The 21,452-nt window shown below is 45.4% G+C and overlaps 1 protein-coding gene and 1 long non-coding RNA gene across 2 annotated transcripts in view; both read right to left on the bottom strand.

Moving 5' to 3' along the window:
* Nucleotides 1-21,452, bottom strand: part of LOC311010291 (protein NLRC3-like) — a 170,408-nt gene that overhangs the window by 39,206 nt on the left and 109,750 nt on the right. The window contains exons 11-12 of the mRNA XM_084040830.1: nt 17,279-17,452; nt 14,432-14,605 (exon numbers count right to left, since the gene is read on the bottom strand). Of these exons, the coding sequence (XP_083896956.1) occupies nt 14,432-14,605; nt 17,279-17,452 (348 nt within the window). The remainder of the gene's footprint in view (nt 1-14,431; nt 14,606-17,278; nt 17,453-21,452) is intronic.
* The window catches only part of LOC311010292, a 58,668-nt gene that overhangs the window by 19,392 nt on the left and 17,824 nt on the right, over nt 1-21,452 (bottom strand). The gene's annotated exons all lie outside the window — the stretch shown is intronic.

Raw genomic sequence — 21,452 nt, forward strand, 5'->3', positions numbered from 1 at the left:
CGGGAAGGGTAGCTGAAAGCTATCTGGAGCAACATATTTCAGACAAGACGGTAATCTATACTGATGGGTCAAAAGACCCAGATACTGGTAGAACAGGAGCTGCAGTTTTCATTCCACAATACAAAATACACATCAAGAAAAGAACCACGGACCATTTATCAGTGTACAGTTGAGCTTGTAGCTATCATTTTAGGCTTGGAGTGGATAGAGGAAAATAACCATAACAATACACTAATAGCGTCTGACAGTTGGGCAGCACTTACAAGCATCAAAACCATGACATCGTGTAGACAAGATCTCATATATCAAATACATAATCTCACTCTCAGAATGCACAACAAGGGCATGACAGTTTGCTTCATTTGGTTTCCTGCCCATGTAGGGATAGAAGGAAATGAGGAAGTTGACATGCTGGCCAAACAATCACTCAGATCACTCACGGTAGAGACAGTAATTCCATTATGTAGGGCAGAGGGTAAATCAATAATCAAGAAACATTTGGGGAAAGTATGGCAAGAATACTGGGACATCCAAGACACAGGAAGACACCTTTATAACTTACAGAAACAGGTTGGGTTGGGAAGAAGGAGGGGCAGGAACCGCAGGGAGGAAGCAGTCATCACACGACTTAGGATAGGGCACACAGGACTGAACGGTACATTACAAAAAATAGGGAAGCATCCGGATGGCCAATGTGACCAATGTGAGCAGACTGAATCTGTCCAACATGTGCTGCTGGACTGTAGAGGGTACGAGGAAGAAAGAAAAATATTGGCAGCAGCTGCAGAGAAATCTATGGGGGTATTTAGTATGGAGAACCTGCTAGGAACAGAGGCAGACAGTATGCTCAAGCATTTGATGACATATCTGATAGATACAGGCCTAATGGAGAGGATATAATTCTAACATTATTTAGTTTTGTTATTTAGTTTCCTGTTTTTTTGTTTGTTTGTTTTTTTTATTTTATTTATTTATTTTGGTATATTTGCTTTGTTTGTTTGTTTTAATTTATTTTGGTCTGCCAATCTACTGTTCCACACTCCAGTCCAGTTGGTGGCGGTAATGCACACTTAAGTTGGTTTGCCAACCGCCAATAAACACCAAAGAAGAAGAAGAAGAAGAAGAAGAAGAAGTCTCCGCTGCCGAGCAACCACGGGTTGCCAGTTTCGACTGAGCTACAATGGCGGAGGCAACGAAACCCAAAAGAGCTCGTTATGATTCACAAAAACGCCAAGATAAAAACCGAGGCAAAGCGAGGGTCTATATAGGGGATGCATTTGAACGGTGGAGACAGTAGAAAGCTGAGAGGAATTTGAAATCGGATGCAGAATTGGCTACTCTTCTCCTAGACAGGTAAGTTGAGCTTGGCTAACTAAGTTAGCATCACAGCTTGACGGGGATGGACATTTCGAATACTTTGAACTGTCGAGTAACAACTAGGGATGAGCGAGTACAGCATTATCTGTATCTGTATCTGTATCTGTTAACCATATGAATTATCTGTATCTGTATCTGTACTCGGAGTGGGCGGGGCCTAACCCGAAAGTGGGCGGGATTTAAGTTAAGAAAACTCTGACTGGTATTCTCTGTGTCACTCATTATTCTGTATCACTGATCATGAGAGAGGGAGGGGGGGGGGGGGGGGGGCGTGTGTGTAGCTTAATATTATTTATACCACTACTAGCTTTATTTTATTTTTTATCCAATACAGCAAGAAAGTGTCAGACACTCAGTGCAAGAAGTTAAAAAAAAAAAAAAAAAAAAAACCGTTAGAGCCAGTTGACGGTTAAAAAAAAAAAAAAACTCCCGACGGCAGAGAGAGAGAGGTGGAGGGAGAGAGAGAGAGAGAGAGAGAGTGTGTGTGTGTGTGTGTGTGTGTGTGTGTAGCTTGATTTCCAATATTTATACCACTACCAGCTTTATTTTTTCACGAAATACAGCAAGAAAGTGTTAGAGCCAGGCAGCCAGATGACGGTTAAAAAAAGAAAAAGAAAAATCTCCGACAGGCAGAGACGCAACGCGAGTCGGCACCACATCTGAACGAAGTACCAGAACTCTACTAGTTCATAAGTAAGTACCAACCTAAGTAATAACAAACCTGAAGCTGAAGAAAGAAACCCTAAACATTAACGGAAAACGACCCGCGAACCTGAGTGACTGAGGGAGAGACAGAGAGCTGTTCTGTGTGTGAGTGATCAGAGCGGACACAACAACACATGTGCGAGTGTGTAGGGGAGGGGCTGTAGCATATCACAGGACGCAGACACAGTCAGCTACCCAATGAGGATTTTTATTTAATCCGAGCACAGATATTGACTCGTATTACTCGTATAATACTCGTACTCGGCAAAAGTGCTTTATCCGTACCGGATACTCGTTTCAGCCGAGTATCCGGCTCAACTCTAGTAACAACGTTATTCATTTCGATCATAGAAACAAACGTTAGCAGCACAGACGTTGGAACTAGGGGTGCGGTCGCACCCCCTCCCATCCGCCCCCCATCAGCCTCCCCGCGGCATCCGAGCGCTCTTTCCCAGCCTTGCGCAGGTTGAAAACCTGGCTGCGCAACACTAGGAAGCAGGAAATACTTACGCATTACGCTAATCATAACTCTACACTGTTAATTAATCGCTGTTGTTAGCTGTTGTTGTGAGTTGGACACCGACTCACGGAGCGGCTCCCGGTCGGTCAGAGCGCAGACCCTGGCAGTCACCGAGGATCAACAGCTGAGTGGCGGCGGCGCTGAGGCGGAGGCTCCGCTTTTATGTCCGCGTCATAACGCTTTTGGTGCGAGTTTAAAACAGTAGGTTTACTTCAAAACGCGAGCGTCAGACGCTGTCAGAGCGTTTATGAACAGTGTTTCAGAGCTCCCCCTAAATGTCTCAAAGTAGGCTTTCAGGTAATTTCGCGGCATAACAGCGCCTTCCGGGTAAAAAAGACGTAGCCTACGGCAAAATCTGGAATGAAAAATGGCACTGTTATTTCATCCCCGAATCCCATTCATAAACACAATATCTAATATCAGTTAACGAGTCGTTTTCCGTTTTTAAAACGAATAACGGGATACGAGTCATTTTTCCGTTTTTCGTTCTTTTATTTTGAAGCGAAAAACAGGAAACGACTCGTTATCCGTTTTGCGATTGTTGACTTCAAAACGAAAGTTGGATGGCCGCAATGTACACAGACTATTTATCCACTTAATCATTGTGTGCGTCTCTCCCCCGACCGCCGTCCAGCTTGCTGACGGAGGATACGCCAACAGCTCTGGCAACCTCGAGTCTGGAGGGGAGGGGGAGGCGGATACGACTCGCCGCAGTGTTTTGAATTTGAGTGTCGTACCGTTTTTGGCCACATTCTTACATATGGCGCCTTTAAATATTAGGATCACAGTATATCTGCATTTTCTACTAAACGTGGTGTTTGTTGACAAAACTGAGAGCCAATTGTAACAGAGCTCCTGGGGTCCGTTTCACAAAGCAGGTTTAGTGAAAACCTTAGTTTACCCTGAGATGAGGGAAACTCTGGTTTTTCGGTTTCACAAAGCCAGTTCAGCATAAATCTGAGTCAGTTACCCGGGTAACATACTCCGTGAACCTAACCTGCTTGCTAGCAGGTTTGCTTCAACAAACCCTGAGTTTCTCCCTACATGTCTCCGCCTTTTTCCGGAATCTGAACCAACTCTGAAAAAATGTGCCGTCCTTTCATCGTCAACGTAATCGATATGGAAATAAAAGTGATTCTAGCAGCTTTGCGTTGGGAGAGAATTTTGATTGCCTTTCCTTTCAATCACATTAGATATTATATAAACAATATTCTCTGACATTTTCAACATTTCATATCACGGACATAATCCGCAACCAGATTCTTAAGCGAACGGGAGATTTATGAAATGTTTAAGTACATTACTGTGTTGAAATACCTGCTTATATTTACTATTAAATATGTGAAATATGATTAAAATCATATGCCTTAGTCAAGATATTTGCACAATATTCTTATGCTTAATTTTCAACTGACACCACTTTCTTTCTGTGTAAATAATAAATTATTCATTGCCCTACTTTGTGAACTACGAGAGTTGAACCCCTGTCGCCGGCACCGTGGGCGGCGTTGCTAACCGTTACACCACAGTGTCGCTCTGCAAGCCTGCAAATAAAGACTTATTACCTTTAGATCAATAGACTGTTTCATTCAGTTATACACATTAGATCGGGCAGTAATTGTCTGCCACGCCAACTATCGCTACTTTGCTGCAGTTACGTTGCTCCGCTTTCTCAGGATGCTCTTGTTTTCTACATAAACACTCAGTAATATCTAATAACGCTCTCCCGGTTGCCATGGTGAATAGTATCGGAGCTCCATTGATGATGGCTTTGTAGAGTCGGCAGGCACGCGCGTAACTCAGAGTTTACATACTCAGAGTTGACTGAACTAATTCAAAACCGCTGTTCTGAAACCGAAAACTCAGAGTTGCCGATCTCAGAGTTGGTCAACTCAGAGTTCAGGGTTAGATTCAGAGTTTGTTGAACCTGCGTTGTGAAACGGGCCCCAGGTCTGTTAATTTGAATAAAATTTTAGGTTTGGGATTCCCAGCCACACCAACACAGGCAGAACGACACAAGAATTCTTATAGAAATATGTTTTATTACCCTTTCTAAAAACAAGCTCATCAAGATAATTGCTTCTTAAAAAGGACAGAATTATTTAAAAGGAAAAGTCTTTTCGATTGTCCAATGTTCTATACCAAGGGGGGAAATACTCAGTTCATTCCAGTCTCCAGTTGGCTCCTGGTTTTTCCTTTTGCGCCTGCTTTTGCCGGACACAGGACATCTAGCCCGCAGAAACACCGGGGGAATAGAGGAGGCGATCCAGCCCGCAGCAGCGTGCAGCACGTTCATCCGAGCGGAGAGTCCTCTGGTAAGAGATCTAGCATCCTTTTATTGGGAGGATCTGCTCAACTGGCAATCAGATGCTGATTGAAGCGGGTTCAACAGGTGTGTCAATTAGTGGAATGATGTCCGTTTTCATGCAGTTCATGGGAGAGGTAAACAATATAAAAAGTCCAAAACAATAGTCCACAGCAACTAATGACATCACAGCAAACAATAATATTCAAATGCAGAAAATAAAGTTAACCATCAGCCACACTGCTCACACTATTGTTTTCATTAGAGAGCCAGGCGTTTCCCATCATGCCCCGGGTCTTGCAGTTGGTTAAGAGCACCTGCGGCTGCCTTGATCTTGTGAGACTATCGCTGCCTCGTGTTCATTAAGTCGGACACAAAACCACCCAGCCTGGCTCATCTCCAATGAGCCTATTATAAGTGAAGGAGTTGCATTCATCTTCTCCTGGAACCATCACCTTACCGTGGTGGAGAGGTTTGTGTGTCCCTATAACCCTGAGGGCTGTGTTGTCTGGAGCTTTGTACTCCTGGTAGGGTTTCCCATGGCAAATTGGTCTCAGGTGAGGGGACAGACTAAGAATGGTTCAAAAGATCCCATGAAAAACTGAGGTAGGGGAGTGACCCAGCCCGGAGGAAGCCCGGAGCCCCCGTCGGGAGCCAGGCCCAGAGGGAGGGCCCGTCAGTGAGCGCTTGGTGGCTGGGCTTGACACGGAGCCCGGCCGGGCACAGCCCGAAGAAGCGATGTGGCAACCGCTCCTCAGCCATCCTGTGGGCTCACCACCCGCGGGAGGAACCACTGGGGTCAGGTGCGCTGCCATATGGGTGGCAGTGAAGGCCGGGGACCTCAACGGACCAGACCCGGGTGAAGTATATGGGGATGGCTTTGTCTTTAGACTGAACCTTGTCGTGTTGAGGAACATGCATTAGTGACTGGAGCAAATAGTTGCTGTCTAGTGAAAACCATCAACATGAAACACAGAGCACACACAGATTAGAAAAGAAAACATAATGTATTTAACATATTACAAATAAAAAACATATTAAACTGTTTCTTCTGTGAAAAATGCTCCTGCTAAATTCACTAAGGAATTATAAACTATGATGATGCTGCAGCTGTGATTTTCCATTCATCAACGCTTTATAACGCTTGCTCTTGGGTGATGTTGGGACTTTGAACATCATGAGGGTGTTCTAGTCCTGCTGTATGTGAAAACATGTACTGGGATAACTTTTATTTAGTGATGTCCAAATGAAGCTTCGTGAAGCATTTTCTTTATTTTCTGACCCCAATAGATGGCGCTCTCTGTTCAACAACAGGGTTGAAGGCCGATATATTTCCATTGCTTTCAACCCTTTGTTGAACAGAGAGCGCCATCTAGACATCACTACTTTTATTATGATATGGAACAATAAATAAAATTGCATTTTAAAGAGAATAAACTGTTCTTGAACTGATATTTTATCAAAAGTTTAATTAAACTATATTTTAAAACCAGTGTGACGATCTGAAAGATGCCTCGTCATGAAAATGAAACCAGGGCTGATGTTTGTTTCATTTCCCCGAGTACAGTCCGATACTATAGTATATTGAATGTGGAGATTAGTCCCATTATTATAACTCTATTATAGTGTTATTATTTCCCTGCTCACCGTCACCCTCCTCTACGCCACACGCTGCAGACTCTGGAAGGACAGAAACTATTTAACGTTTTGTTTTATATACAATAAAAGTGTAAAATCTGTTCACCCTTATACCTCTGGTCTCAGTCGCGTCTGTTTCTCCCTCCTTTTCGGACACAATCCCCGTCAAAGTCACATCAAAATCAAACTTCCTCAAATACTCTAGCAATACATTAAATCCATGTTAGGAGCAGAAAGATGTCATTTACCTTCAGATCACCGTCCGCTCCGTCCAGCTGACGCCGTTGACTGCAGCAGCAATGTGTTGTCACTCGCACTGCGTCTTTTTATTCGTGATCCCGTTGCTGTGGCCACTAAATTAAATTATTGTCCGGGCCTCCACCTCCCCAACAAGTGTCTCTTCTCCGTTTCTGAAAAGCTACGTTTCTTCGCTTTTTCCTGACCTGTCGCCGTGATTCAGGGTTATCCTGTGATTTATAAAGGGAACATTGCGTACAGCTTGCGTGCGCACAGTTTTATAAATCAGATTTTTTTTTGGCACACGCAAACTTTGGCTTTTTGGCGTACGTACACTTTTAGTTAGGATCCTACGCACAGTTTTATAAATGAGGGCCCTGGTCCGTTGTTCCACGGCCAGGACGGAACCCGTATTGTTCCTCTTCAATCAGAGGTTCGACTATCGGTCGAACCCTCCTTTCCAGCACCTTGGAGTAGACTTTACCAGGGTGGCTGAGTAGTGTAATGCCCCTGTAATTGGTACACACTCTCTGGTCCCCCTTTTTGAACAGAGGGACCAATACCCCGGTCTGCCACTCCTTAGGCACTGTCCCTGACTTCCACGAAATGTTGAAGGGACATGTCATCCAAGACAGCCCCTCCACCACCAAAGCCTTCAGCATTTCTGGGTGGATCTCATCAATCCCTGGGGCTTTGCCACTGAGGAGTTGTTCTCAGTGATTTCCACCAGGGAAATTGACGATGATCCTCCATCAGCTTCCAACTCTGCCTCTACCATAGAGGGCATGTCGGTCGGATTTAGGAGTTGCTCAAAGCGCTCCTTCCACTGCCCGATCACCTCCTCAGTTGAGGTCAACAGTGTCCCATCCTTACTGTTTACAGCTTGGATGGTTCCCCGTTTCCCCCTTCTGAGGTGCCAGACGGTTTTCCAGAAGCACCTTGGTGCCGACCGAAAGTCCTTCTCCATGCCTACTCTGAACCCCTCCCACACCTGCTGCTTTGCCTCCCTCACGGCGGAGGCTGCAGCCCTTCGGGCCTGTCGGTACCTTGCAACCGCCTCCGGACTCTTCCGGGATAACATATCCCGGAATAACTCCTTCAGTTGGACGGAATCCCTGACCACCGGTGTCCACCATGGTGTTTGAGGCTTACTGCCCCTTGAGGCACATAAGACCTTTAGCCCACAACTCACCGCCACAGCTTCGGCAATGGAAGCTTTGAACATCGCCCACCCAGGTTCGATGCCCCCAATCTCCGCCGAAGGTGTGAGTCGAAAATCTCTCGGACAGGGGGCTCCTCCAGCCGTTCCCAGTTCACCCGCACTGTCAAGTGTATTGACAACGCCATGGCTTCCCACACTTGAAAAAGGAAGGATTTGACCAGACACAGGATTTCACTCATCCTTCAATTTATTTGACCGGCTACGAGGAAGTTGGAAAAACCTTTAAACATACAAAAAATAAACAATGTAAATAAAGTTAAGGTTCCACCAAAGTACAACAAAATATAACATTGTACATTCAATTATGCCAAGAGTGAGTATATTTTAAGCATACATTTACCATCATTTCATTATCATTGACATGCCCGAAATAAAAAATAAATAAAAAAATCATCAGCCCAGGTAAATACTGCATAAATTAGGGAATTAAATAAACAAAAAGCCAGTTCTACCTTTAGAACCATTTCATTTTAAATGAACCTATTTTACCGTATTCTTTACTGATAGTATACATGATTTAAGTACATTTACACAAACATTAATACATTTAATAACAAGTACAAGGAGGATTACAAATTGCAATTTTTTCATTCACATCTTTGCATTGACTCTGAATATAATCGCACTGCGTGAAAAATTTGCTTTGTGTTACTTTGAACACAGCTTCAGAGACGCAGAGACACTGATCCAGTCCAGACTGTAAACCCAGGATAAAGAGGTTCAGTGAATGTGGTGTTGAAGGTGTGGAGGTGGATCAGTTTGTTAGAGGAGACTCTGTAGAAGGTCAAAGTGCCAGCAGGACAGTCCAAGTACACTGCTACCACACCAGAGGATGAGGAGGAGGAGGAGGAGGAGGAGGAGGAGATGAGTGTTTCTTTGTTTTTGTGATAGACAGCGTAACGACCACCATAACAACCCAGACTCCAGGACTGATCATTCCATCCAAACCAAGAGTTTTCTCCTCTCCTCTTGATTCCTCTGTAACTCACTGATATACAAACCCTTCCTCTCCACTGGACCTCCCAGTAACATCGACCTGTCAGACCGTCTCTACACAGCAGCTGAGGATATGAGTCAAATCTGTCTGGATGATGTGGATATGGCTGGTGGTCTGACACAAGTGTCACCTTCCTGTTGGTGTTGTCCAGTTTGAGGTTTCTGCTGACTGTGTTTGTGTCCAGTTCCAGTTCACAGACATCTGATGGAGAGAACAAACACAATGCAGCTAAAGGTTATTGTTGGAGCCAATTGGGTGTTTTTTGCTTGTGTTTTGAAAGATTAATAAATATACTTTGGTATTAGTATATGACATCACAAGGGGGCGGTAACTTGATGGTGATGGGTCACGTCATACATTTCATTTGTTGGGATACTAGCAGTCAGATTCGGTCATCAACAGATAATTATTAATATCAATATAATTATTGATATTAATAATTATATTTAATATATTAGTATGATATGATCATAAATGTACGGGGAACCATCCCTAAAATCAGGGAAAAGATAACCGAACCTGTATTCAGTCTCAATATAAAGGGTTTTATACTCACATGACAATCATCGTGATCATTGGCATAGAAGTATAAAAACAATTGAACAATTAAAAGGTGTGAAATCCGAACACTAGCCTTCACAACCTGCTGTTATCCAGTGACAAATACACAACAAGCACAAGAGACAGTTAGTTATAATATAATAAGATTTATTAAACCAGTAATAATGATCACAATCAATAACACTGCAATTAACAAAGCCTTATTACCATCCATCCATCCATCCATCCATCCATCCATTTTCTTCCGCTTATCCGGGACCGGGTCGCGGGGGCAGCTGCCTGAGCAGGGACGCCCAGACTTCTCTCTCCCCGGACACTTCCCCTAGCTCCTCCGGGAGGACCCCAAGGCGTTCCCAGGCCAGCTGGGTGACATAGTCACTCCAGCGTGTCCTGGGTCTTCCTCGGGGTCTCCTCCCGGTGGGGCATGCCTGGAACACCTCCCGAGGGAGGCCTCCAGGGGGCATCCGATACAGATGCCCGAGCCACCTCAACTGGCTCCTCTCGATGTGGAGGAGCAGCGCCTCTACTCCGAGCTCCTCCCGTGTGACGGAGCTCCTCACCCTATCTCTAAGGGAGCGCCCCGCCACCCTGCGGAGGAAGATCATTTCGGCCGCTTGTATCTGGGATCTTATTCTTTCGGTCACGACCTAAAGTTCATGACCATAGGTGAGGGTAGGAACGTAGATTGACTGGTAAATCTCTTCACCAAGACGGACCGATACAACGACCGCATTACTGCAACCGCTGCACCGATCCGCCTGTCAATCTCAAGTTCTATCCTTCCCCAGGAACTCCCCCCCGAACAGTGAGAGACCTATCCCCGACCCGAAGGAGCAGGGAAACGACCCTCTCGTTCACTGGGGAAAACTCCAACACATGGCGGCTGAGCTGAGGGGCTATAAGCAAGCCCACACCAGTTCGGCGCCTTTCACCACGGGCAACTCCAGAGTAGAAGAGAGTCCAGCCTCTCTCAAGGAGTTGGGTTCCAGAGCCCAGACTGTGCGTGGAGGTGAGCCCGACTACCTCTAGCCGGTAGCACTCTACCTCCCGCACTAGCTCAGGCTCTTTCCCCCCCAGTGAGGTGACATTCCATGTCCCCATGGCTAGTGTCACCGTCCGGGTATTGGGTCGCCGGGGCACCCGCCCAGGACAGCCACCCAAATCGCACCGCACCGGCCCCTTCTGAACCCTCCTGCGGGTGGTGGGCCTACAGGAGGGCGGGCCCACGTCGCTCCTTCGGGCTGCGCCCGGCCGGGTCCCGTGGGCACAGACCCGGCCACCAGGCGCTCGCCTGCGAGCCCCAACCCTGGGCCTGGCTCCAGGGTGGGGCCCCGGTGACGCCAGTCCGGGCGACGTAAACATCCTTGTGCGTTTCTTCTTCATAGGGGGCTTTGGAACCGCTCTTAGTCTGACCTGTCACCTAGGAACTGTTTGCCTTGGGAGACCCTACCAGGGGCATTAAGCCCCGGACAACATAGCTCCTAGGATCATTCAGGTGCTCAAACCCCTCCACCACGGTAAGGTGTCGGTTCAGGTAGTTATTACCTAACTACCTAAATGCACACAAAGCTAAGCTAAACAAAGGAAGAGACACACGTGAAGTGTGTGTGTGTGTGTGTGTGTGTGTGTGCGTGCGTGTGTGTGTGGGGGGAGGTGATGACGTGAGATGGCGGGGCCAGCCACTAGGTGGAGCTCTTCCTCCTAGCGTTCAGAGGTGGAACTGCTGACGTAGAAAAGAGTAGAGAGAGAAAGAGAGAGATAGAGAGAGATGGCCGGACGCAGCCACCAGGTGGAGCTATTTCCCTTACATCCAGAGACGGAACAGCTGACGTAGGATATGTGTGGGGGCAGTGTATGTCTGGGTGTGTGTTAGCAGGAACAAAGAGGGAGCAGGGAATGCGTGCGCAAGAGATTGGTCCTCACAATACACAATGGTCAGTAAGCGTGTTACCATCACACGAGAGCTCGTGAATGAACTGGCGTTCGTTCAGCGAGACCCCGGTCGTTTAACTGATAAGCTTGTGAATGTGTCCGAGGTTAGGCCACACACTGTTAGAGAAATAAACCCAGCGGCGTGGGTACACAATCAGCACTCGAGAACAACAATATAGAAAGCAACGGACTCGGCAGTCCTTGGTCAAAACTTAAAACACGTTAACAAGAATTCCCTGCTGGGAGGAGTACACGTCACAGCAAATTTATGATACGATAAAACTTTATGTGCAGTTAAATAGTCGAGTTAATCTTCCACCGATCGTCAGCGCTCTTCTTTATTCCTTTGTACAACAGTGTGCGTCGGTGATGATGTAAGTTACTTGATGAGTGGATATTGTTTATATTTTGTATGTAACAAGAGCTATTAATATTACCAGGTTAATGAGCTTGGTTTGCTTTGTTAGCTTACCATTTAGCATGTCTTACTGAACCCCATGAAACATGGACGGGCCGACATGTTACTTAATTACCATACATTTGATTTCCTTCTGTGTCTGTTTATTTAGCAATGTAGCTGTCGTTCATTGAGGCAGCTATCATATTGTTACTAACGTGTCAAATTGCCGTAGTGTTGTTTAACGATCCTACACTGACCCCTGTCGGTGATTTGCAGTATGACACGTTATTCATGTCTATTGTAATTCAGGTTATTCTATTATTAATGTTACTGTATAGTAGGTTAATTATTACTAATATTGTTTTATTATTGTTGTCCTCTGCAGACATCACAAACCAAACACACGCACAAACTACAGTGTACTACAGTGTCCTGTTCATTTGGAGGTCAATAAAGTCATCTAAAGTGGAGAAGTTGCTGCGTCTTCTCTGACCGGAGGATTAGGCCAGTATATATACAGCCAGCGTATCATCACTGAAGCTGTTCCGTTACAAAGCATATCCTACACTATCGAACCTATGCCTCTAAGTCTGTCCTATGCGGTGGCGGTGCTTCTTGATGTGCCGGTGGCGACGGGCTGTGGTTCGCGAGTCCTCCTGCGGCGGCTGGGGCATGCGACGAGTCGGTTGAGCGGGGCTTAGCAGTTATCCTTCTCGCTGATCAACTTGGCTGAAGAACACCGTTCGTGTTTCTTCCTTCTGCAGGCAAACAATAAAATTGCGTGGTGCGGCGATTTGGTCAGCTGGCTCCAGCTGAGAGCGGGTCGTCGTAGTAATCCTTCTCGCTGGTATCTTGGATGAAGAAACCGTTTGTGTTCTTCCTTCTGCAGGCAAACAGGAGACCGCGTGGGGCGGCGATCTCCTGTTGTAGCGGTGTGCTACGGTGAAGAGCGAGGTGGAGAGGGCAGAGAAAGAGAGAGAGAGGGCCGGGTGCAGACTTTTATACCTCACGGTCGACCCCAGGGGGTCCCTGTGGTTGTCAGCCAATAGGGCACCAGAGTTGGTGTGACGTCACACTTCACACCTTAGTGAGAAGTAAAGCGAGATGGAGGCTTTGGGGATTTGTAGTTCTTTATCTCCTTTGTTCCTTTGTTCTGACCGCATGTGAAGGCTTTTGGCCTCCATGCAGGCCGCTCTTTGTTCTCTTTGGTGAGGTCCCAACACATTGATAAATAGGGTGTGTAGTGGCGTGTGTTTTGTTGGATCGCGGAGAAAAACACAGTGTTGTGGAACTAGTAGGAGCAGATTCGGTTATTAATAGATAATTATTAATATCAATAGAATTATTGCTCTAGGATTATTAATATAATTAATAATAAATGGGGCACCACCCTGAAATCAGGGAAAAGATAAATTAACCTATACTCTGTCTCAGTATAAAGGGGTTTGTACGCAAATGCCAATAATTAATTACTATTAGAATATGAGTCCAAACAGTTGAGGGATTTGTGAATTCTTCACAGACAATGTGATGTAATGTGAGCTACATTGTGGCAATGATATGTTGTGGTTTCTTTGTTTCCTTCTTTTGACAAATGTACATTGTAAGTCGCTTTGGACAAAAGCGTCTGCTAAATGACCTAAATGTAAATGTATTGTAGACCTCTAGGGGACCACAGACAGTCTCTGGTTCCTCCACATAGTCTGGTCTGGTCTCTGGACTAATGTGAGCTACTATTGTAGACCTCTAGGGGACCACAGACCCAGGAGACAATATCTGTTTTTTCCATTTAGGATTCAGGGACGTCAGGACGACAGGAGGACGATCTCAATACTGAGACGCTTTAGAAACACAGAGGAATTTATCTCTTGAGTTGAAATATTTCAACATTGCCGTCCGTTTGTGTCTCTGCGTTGACTTTGTTTGCAACTGAGTGTGAAAATGTGGCGTTTGGTGTGAACACAACACGACATCTTTACAACCACGAAGAAATCAAATCAATCAAATCTGGAGCAGCTGAGTTACTGAAAACATACTCACACTTCATCACACCAGGTCTCAGTCTCTGCTGTCCCCCATGGTCCACCCTGCAGGAAGACATTCAAAGACCTCAATCAGGTCCACCATTAAACATGAACCCCAGTTCCTCAGTCAGAGACGGAGACACAGTCTGGAGCTGTTGTCCATCTGTCCTCACCTGAGTGTCCACTCTGATTTCTGTCCATCTGTCCTCACAAGAGAATCTCCAGTCTGAAGTCTGTCCATCTGTCGTCACCTGAATCCAGTCTGATGTCTGTCCATCTGTCCTCACCTGAGTCCAGTCTAATGTCTGTCCATCTGTCCTCACCTGAGTGTCCAGTCTGATGTCTTTCCTCACCTGAGAGTGTCCAGTCTGATGTCTGTCCATCTGTCCTCACCTGAGAGTGTCCAGTCTGATGTCTGTCCATCTGTCCTTACCTGAGAGCGTCCAGTCTGATGTCTGTCCACCTGTCCTCACCTGAGAGCGTCCAGTCTGATGTCTGTCCATCTGTCCTCACCTGAGAGAGTCCAGTCTCCAGTGTGGACCCTCCAGTCCAGCAGACAGCAGCTTGACTCCTGAGTCTCCTGGATGATTGTAGCTCAGGTCCAGCTGTCTCAGATAGGAGGGGTTGGAGTCCAGAGCTGAGGCCAGAGAAGAACAGCCGTCCTCTGTGATCAGACAACCTGACAGACTGAAGGCAGACACACTACTGTCACTTCTGGGGACTTTACATAGACTTATGTCCATTTGTCCACTTTTTAAAATGAGAAAAAGTGTTATTTGTCTTTTGTTGTGTTGATGTTGTACTGGGTGGGATAAGCGTGGCTGAGTGATGGACAGAGATGGACAGAGGAGGAAGTTAAAGAAAGACAAGAGACGAGCTGAAATGATTGAGAGAGAAATTGAAGCGTTAGAAAAGAGAAGAAACAACAGTTGAAACAGTCTATGTGGTCTGTCTTCAGACCTGGTGTGCCAACAAAGATCTGGTATTAATTTTAAACGATCTAGCAAAGAAAAAAGGCTGTAATTCAATAACATTTCAACAATGTTTATAGTTTTCATATTGAACTGGAGGAATTATGAATAACAAGTACTCTGATAATAACAGTAAAATACAAAACACAGCTTTTAAAATGTGCTTTTTAAGAGTCTCAGAACATATGAGGCATTCAGGTGTTCAACTGCCAGTTGGAAGAAAAGAGTCTGTCTTGATTCAAAGCTCTGTTCTCACTGTCAGCGTTCCTCTTTGAGAGCAGCCATGTGAACTTATCTATCGGCTCTAGATTTCACCCACCTGACTGACGTTTATCACCTCCACTCTCTGATCCATCTGTCAGCTGTCAGTGAGTCTCGTCAGTTGTCACCATAGAAACGTTGTAAAGATTGCCATCAAGTCACCTTTTTCTGGCTGGGATAAATGAGGGTATGATGCATATGTATGTTTATGATAAATATGTGTTGTTATTTTGCTTATTGAATATTATGCCATTTATGTCTATTTGATGGTCGGCCAAGTGTGTGGAACGCGTGTTGGTGGATAGGGCTGGACTTCTATGCCATTGTCTATACATGGGGACGAGGAGAGCGCTCGCCCTGGGGGCGGAAATGCTTGACCGAAATCCGGTACGGGGACCCTGCGCACAACTGAGGCCCGACTGAGGCCCGACTGCTGGAAAAATACTGTGACCCTGTTGGAATCGAACCGTTTTTTGTGGATTACCTTTTTTGGGGGATCATGAGAGGAATGCAGGACAAGGACATTTTTTCTGATGTGCGTTGATGGAGGGATTGCGCCGCGTAACAGGATACCCGCGGCGGCGGCTCTTTAGACTGTGAGGCAAACATTTCCCCTTTTCTTTTTTTTGTTATTTTGCTGGGAGTTCAGGCTTGGACTCAGGACTGGGTTTGTTTTTGGACGATTTGATTTAGTGGTTGAGGGTTGGGGTGTATGGACGCTGGGTTTGCAAGGGTTGAGCGTGTTAAGAGTGTCTTTCAATTGATGGTTAACGAGTCGGCTTTTGCCGTTAAAAAAAACAAAACATTACGTGTCAGCGCGCCTGCCTTCACGCGCAACCGGTGTCAACTGAATATAAAGTGATTCAATGCATATTGTGGTTTCATCATTTGTAAGTGCAATATTTATTTCCATCCTGTCACTGATAGGGAGGCCAGGCCTTCCGTTGGTTTTCATTAGTTGGTACTGCGGTAATAATTTTCGCAACATTGTACAACCGATCCTCCCGAAACCTTATTTGTGCGTTGTGGCAGCGAGCATCTAATTAAATAAGGGTGTGAACTGTTACGTCACTCACAGAAACTCCAGTTTGCACAGATTTGATTAAGTTCAGAGTTAACGTTTCACCCCGTTGCATTACTGGGTAATTTAGTGTTTGTGAGTAGCAACCAGTGAGATGATTTAGCCTCCAACCATCTGAACCAGTGTAGTGATGCTAACGCTGCAGCAGTAAAATGGAAACGCTCCGTCATCATTTCATAATTCTCAATGATCTATCAGTTATGGGTCTGGGTCCAGATAGGACGGGGTCTGGGTCTGGATGTGGGCCAAGCTCCACCTCTTAGTGACCTTTGCTATAGAGCCTTTTACAGTCATCATAAATGTGTGTGCACATGTTGGTGATAAAATGGCGTTTTGTCTCCGCCGCGCAGACGAGTTAGAAGCTTTAAACTTTGAATTAAAACTGTCAGCAGCATCAAAATGTCTGCTTGGTTCATGTTCAGTTGTCAGAGTTGATATTCCAATCAGGCATCAACCTCTGGTTCAGAAAAGTGAAGTCAAGCCTGAAGGTCCTTGAAGCTGCATTCTCTCTGCTGGCCACTAGGGGGTGTTTTCATGAATAATATGTCTTCATTGCATCTGCATAGCTTTGAGTCTGCATGTGGGTCCTCCCTGCTGCTTCAGCCACCGTGACAAGAATATTAGTTCATTTCATATAAAACTCAATAAACTCAACTGTATAGAAAGTGGTTCAAACTGGCTCCACCTTGACAGCAGAGACAGTCTGGTGTTGTAGTTCAGGCTCACATGTTCATGGAGTGACGTTCACAAACGTAGACTGACGTTTGCAACAGCATTTATAAACACCAGGTGGATTTATAAAACTATTAAAACATCGAACGGTGGGGAAAAGATAAACAAGATGTTTGGTTTTGACAAAAGTTTTGTTTTGTTCTTTTGCTGGCAAGTCGTTAGCAGCAGAAACAGTATTTCATCAGCCATGTTAACAGATTAGTAGCAAACGTGTCTTTTTAGGAATACGTGAATATAAATAACTGAATATTTGGTGCATGTAAACGCATCACTGAAAGCTTCATAGGTAAACTTCTCAAAGTAGTTGAATCTGACCTGAGAGTTTCCAGTCGACAGTGTGGACTCTCCAGGCCAGCAGACAGCAGCTTCACTCCTGAATCCTGCAGGTCGTTGTTACTCAGGTCGAGTTCTCTTGGCCTGGAGGACTGGGAGCTGAGAACTGAGGACAGACCTTCACAGCTTCTCTCTGAGAGGTTACAGCCACTGAGTCTGAAGAGGAACCAGAAATTAGTGATGAAACAATTACAAACAACTGTTCATCACCTCAGGTTCTAACTGACATTTTTATTATCATGTGAGGTGTTTTATTTAGGAAACAAAAAGGTTCTATTTCCAAAGTCAAACCACCTTGGTTCTCTAAGGTTCTACTTGTGAGCCAATCAGCAGGTCAAATGCACACAGGAGGACCAATCGGGTTCTGCTTCTTGTCATGTTGCTGTGGTTGCTCAGTGGCAGCAGCAACAAGGAGCAGAGGAAATTAGCATTATCTGGGTAGAATGATCATATGAAGCTAGCATAAGCTGGCTAGCATTACCTCATCTGGTAATATAAGGAAACTAGCTGGCTAGGGTTAGCTGGTCCAGACACCCAGGCCCTGGGGTCCGTGAGCTTGGACTAAGGCCGACCTCTGGGCTCTGTCATGGGCCAAGCCCACAGCCTGGCCTCCCTCCCTCGCAGGTAATTATTATCTGGTGGTCTGAAGGACACTGTAGGTAGGGCGGGAGTGTACCTATGTTCCCCCGCTTTGTATGTGACCGGGGAACATATTGTCTATTTTTGAAAAGGGTCCTATGTTCTGTTATTTTTTCCACCATCAGTGCTGAATTCCACGGCAAATAGGCCCATGTAAGCTTACAGGTCACATATCCAAATAGACCTAGATCAGGAGAGATTAAGGCTGTAAATTGGCTTTTGTCTTTGTCATGTTTGGACAGTTTAAATAAACTAAACTAAATATGTGTTGTGACCGGGGAACATAGAACCCTTTTTGGGAAAAATGGGGAACAAAGGACCCGGGGAACATAGGGATGACCCCGTTAGGGCCCTATGAAATCCGTTTTAATTTTTTCCAGATTCAGTTTCATTTTTTCCCAAATTCTGTGTTTTCCGTTTTAATTTTTTGAAATTCTGTGTTTTGCACTTTTTTTCTTTTACCGTCTAAAGTCAGTCAATCTGTCGATCCTATTTAAGTTTCACTTTCAGTTGTTAATCAGTTAATTTCTGAATGTTTCTGATGTGAGATTCTGTTTGTAGCTGCTCATCACATGGATTCTTGTGGGTTGAGTCATTCTTATGTTGACAAAACTCAGAGAAAAGTTAGAATAAATGTCTTCGACATGACTATCGATCACTATGTGTGTGTGTGTGTGTGTGTGTGTGTTTGTGCGTGTGTTCACAGCATTGTTCACCTGCTCCAGCCTAGAACATCCAGGCAGACACTTGTGTCTATTCAGAGAGCACAAAATATGGAGTACTGGTCCAATCTAAAACTTCAGGGAAAGTTGTCAAAACTGCCCTGTGCGGATCACTCTGTATCACACACCATCTACAGCAATGCCAACAGGAGATCCTCATCTTCTGTATTAAAGCACACTTGCAGGTTCTCCCCACAAGATATAACTTATCACTGTGGTTTCCGTCCACCCATTCACCCCTCTGTATGCTACACCACTCCCCTCAACACCTGGAGTCAGTAGCCCACATCATGAACAGTTGCCCATTGACTCACACATTTCCAGACACAACAGACTTGTGGACCTCATTGCTGCTCAGATTCTCTGTGCGGCAGATGAAACAATTTTCAAACACACTACTGTACAAGATGAATGGTTTAACTCACCTGCAAACACTTTTTTAGAAATGCCAAACACACCTGATATTATCATCATATCTCACAAGTCCAGAAATGTTAGGCTATTTGAGGTGTCATGTGCATTTGATCCATTTATCGAAGACTCTTACTATTCTAAGACTGCAAAGTTGTCAATCATTGATATCCACCATTGAGAATCTGGGTTACAAATGCCAGTTTATTATGCTGGTGTTTGGTAGACTAAGGCATATGCATAGGCTGGCGATCTGTGGACTACTCATTGGGGGGCTTTCTAGAACAAAAGCCAAACAGTTAGTAAAGTACTGCTCAATTTCTTCTGTCATAGGAAGCATGTTTATCCGGTGAAACAGAAAGAGAGGAGAGACGCTGGATGAAGCAGTGAGCGGCGTTTTTTTCTATTCTCTCAGCTAAGGTGCGGTGACAAATGCTTCATGTTAGAGAAAGCATTGATTCTTATCTAACGGGGGGGCGGAAGGGGTAGCCGCCCCACTTCCAACGTCTATGCTTCCTGGTAGTCTCTCAGATAACCAGGTGCAGGGCCACAATAATCAGAATTTACTCAGAAGTTACTCAGTACTCGAGTAGTCTTTTCACTAAATACTTTCTTACCTTTACTCTTTAGTAACTATTTGGAACTACTTTTTACTTCTTTACCTTTTGCAGTTGGGAAAACCAATCAAATCGTTCAGAATGCAGATAGAACCTTGTAATTCCAAGATGGTTTGTTGTTGATTTCTGAATGAAAAACTATATTTACAGAGCTTTGCTGGAGGCTTGGACCACCGGCAGCAGCCTCAGAAGAGCCTCCTCTGAAGCAGAGTATTCTTTCAGGTCAAACAGGTCCAGATTTTTATCTGATGACAGTAAGATGAAGGCCAGAGCTGACCACTGACCAGGAGACAGTTTACGGGAGGAGAGACGTCCTGAAGTCAGATACTGTTGGATCTCCTTCACCAGAGAACGATCATTCAGTTCATTCAGACAGTGGAACAGATTGATGCTTCTCTCTGGTGACAGATCCTCATCAACCTTCTCCTTGATGTACTGGACTGCTTCCTGATTGGTCTGTGAGCTACTTCCTGTCTGTGTCAGCAGACCTCGTAGGTGTTTCTGATTGGTCTCTAGTGACAGACCTAGAAGGAAGCGGAGGAACAGGTCCAGGTGTCCATTTGGACTCTGTAAAGCCTTGTCCACAGCTCTCTGGTGCAGATGTGTTAGTTTATTTGTGTCTCTATAGACTTTAGACCATGAGGAGGTTGATTGTTCTTCTGCCATCAGATTGACACCAGAGTTGATGAAGGTCAGATGGACATGAAGAGCTGCCAGAAACTCCTGAACACTCAGATGGACGAAGCAGAACACCTGGTCCTGGTACAGTCCTCTCTCCTCTCTGAAGACCTGTGTGAACACTCCTGAGTACACTGAGGCTGCTTTGATATCGATGTCACACTCTTTCATGTCTGATTCATAGAAGATCAGGTTTCCTTTCTCAACTGCTCAAAAGCCAGTTTTCCTAGAGACTTAATCATCTCTCTGCTCTGTGAACTCCAGTGTGGATCCGTCTCAGCTCCTCCATCATACTTGACGTTCTTCAGTTTGGACTGAACCACCAGGAAGTGGATGTACAGGTTGGTCAGGGTCTTGGGCAGCTCCCCTCCCTCCCTGGTCTTCAACACATCCTCCAGAACTGTAGCAGTGATCCAGCAGAAGACAGGGATGTGGCACATGATGTGGAGGCTTTGTGAGGTCTTGATATGGGTGATGATCCTGTTGGCCTGCTCCTCATCTCTGAACCTCTTCCTAAAGTAGTCCTCCTCCTGTGGGTCAGTGAACCCTCTGACCTCTGTCACCATGTCAACACACCCAGGAGGGATCTGATTGGCTGCTGCAGGTCTTGTGGTGATCCAGAGACGAGCAGAGGGAAGCAGTTTCCCCCTGATGAGGTTTGTCAGCAGCACTTGGACTGAGGTGGACTCTGTAACATCAGTCAGGATCTCGTTGTTGTGGAAGTCCAGAGGAAGTCGACACTCGTCCAGACCGTCAAAGATGAACACAACCTGGAACTCTTCAAACCTGCAGATTCCTACTTCTTTGGTTCCAGGGAAGAAGTGATGAACGAGTTCCACCAAGCTGAACTTCTTCTCTTTCAGCAGGTTCAGCTCTCTGAAAGTGAATGGAAACGTGAACTGTATGTCCTGGTTGGCTTTGTCTTCAGCCCAGTCCAGAGTGAACTTCTGTGTTAACACTGTTTTCCCGATGCCAGCCACTCCCTTTGTCATCACTGTTCTGATTGGTTCATCACTTCCAGGTGAGCCTTTAAAGATGTCTTCTTGTCTGATGGTTGTTTCTGGTCTGTCTGGTTTCCTGGATGCCGTT

Source organism: Eutrigla gurnardus (assembly GCF_963514095.1).
Source record: "Eutrigla gurnardus genome assembly, contig: SCAFFOLD_57, whole genome shotgun sequence".
In the NCBI taxonomy this organism is placed as follows: Eukaryota; Metazoa; Chordata; class Actinopteri; order Perciformes; family Triglidae; genus Eutrigla; species Eutrigla gurnardus.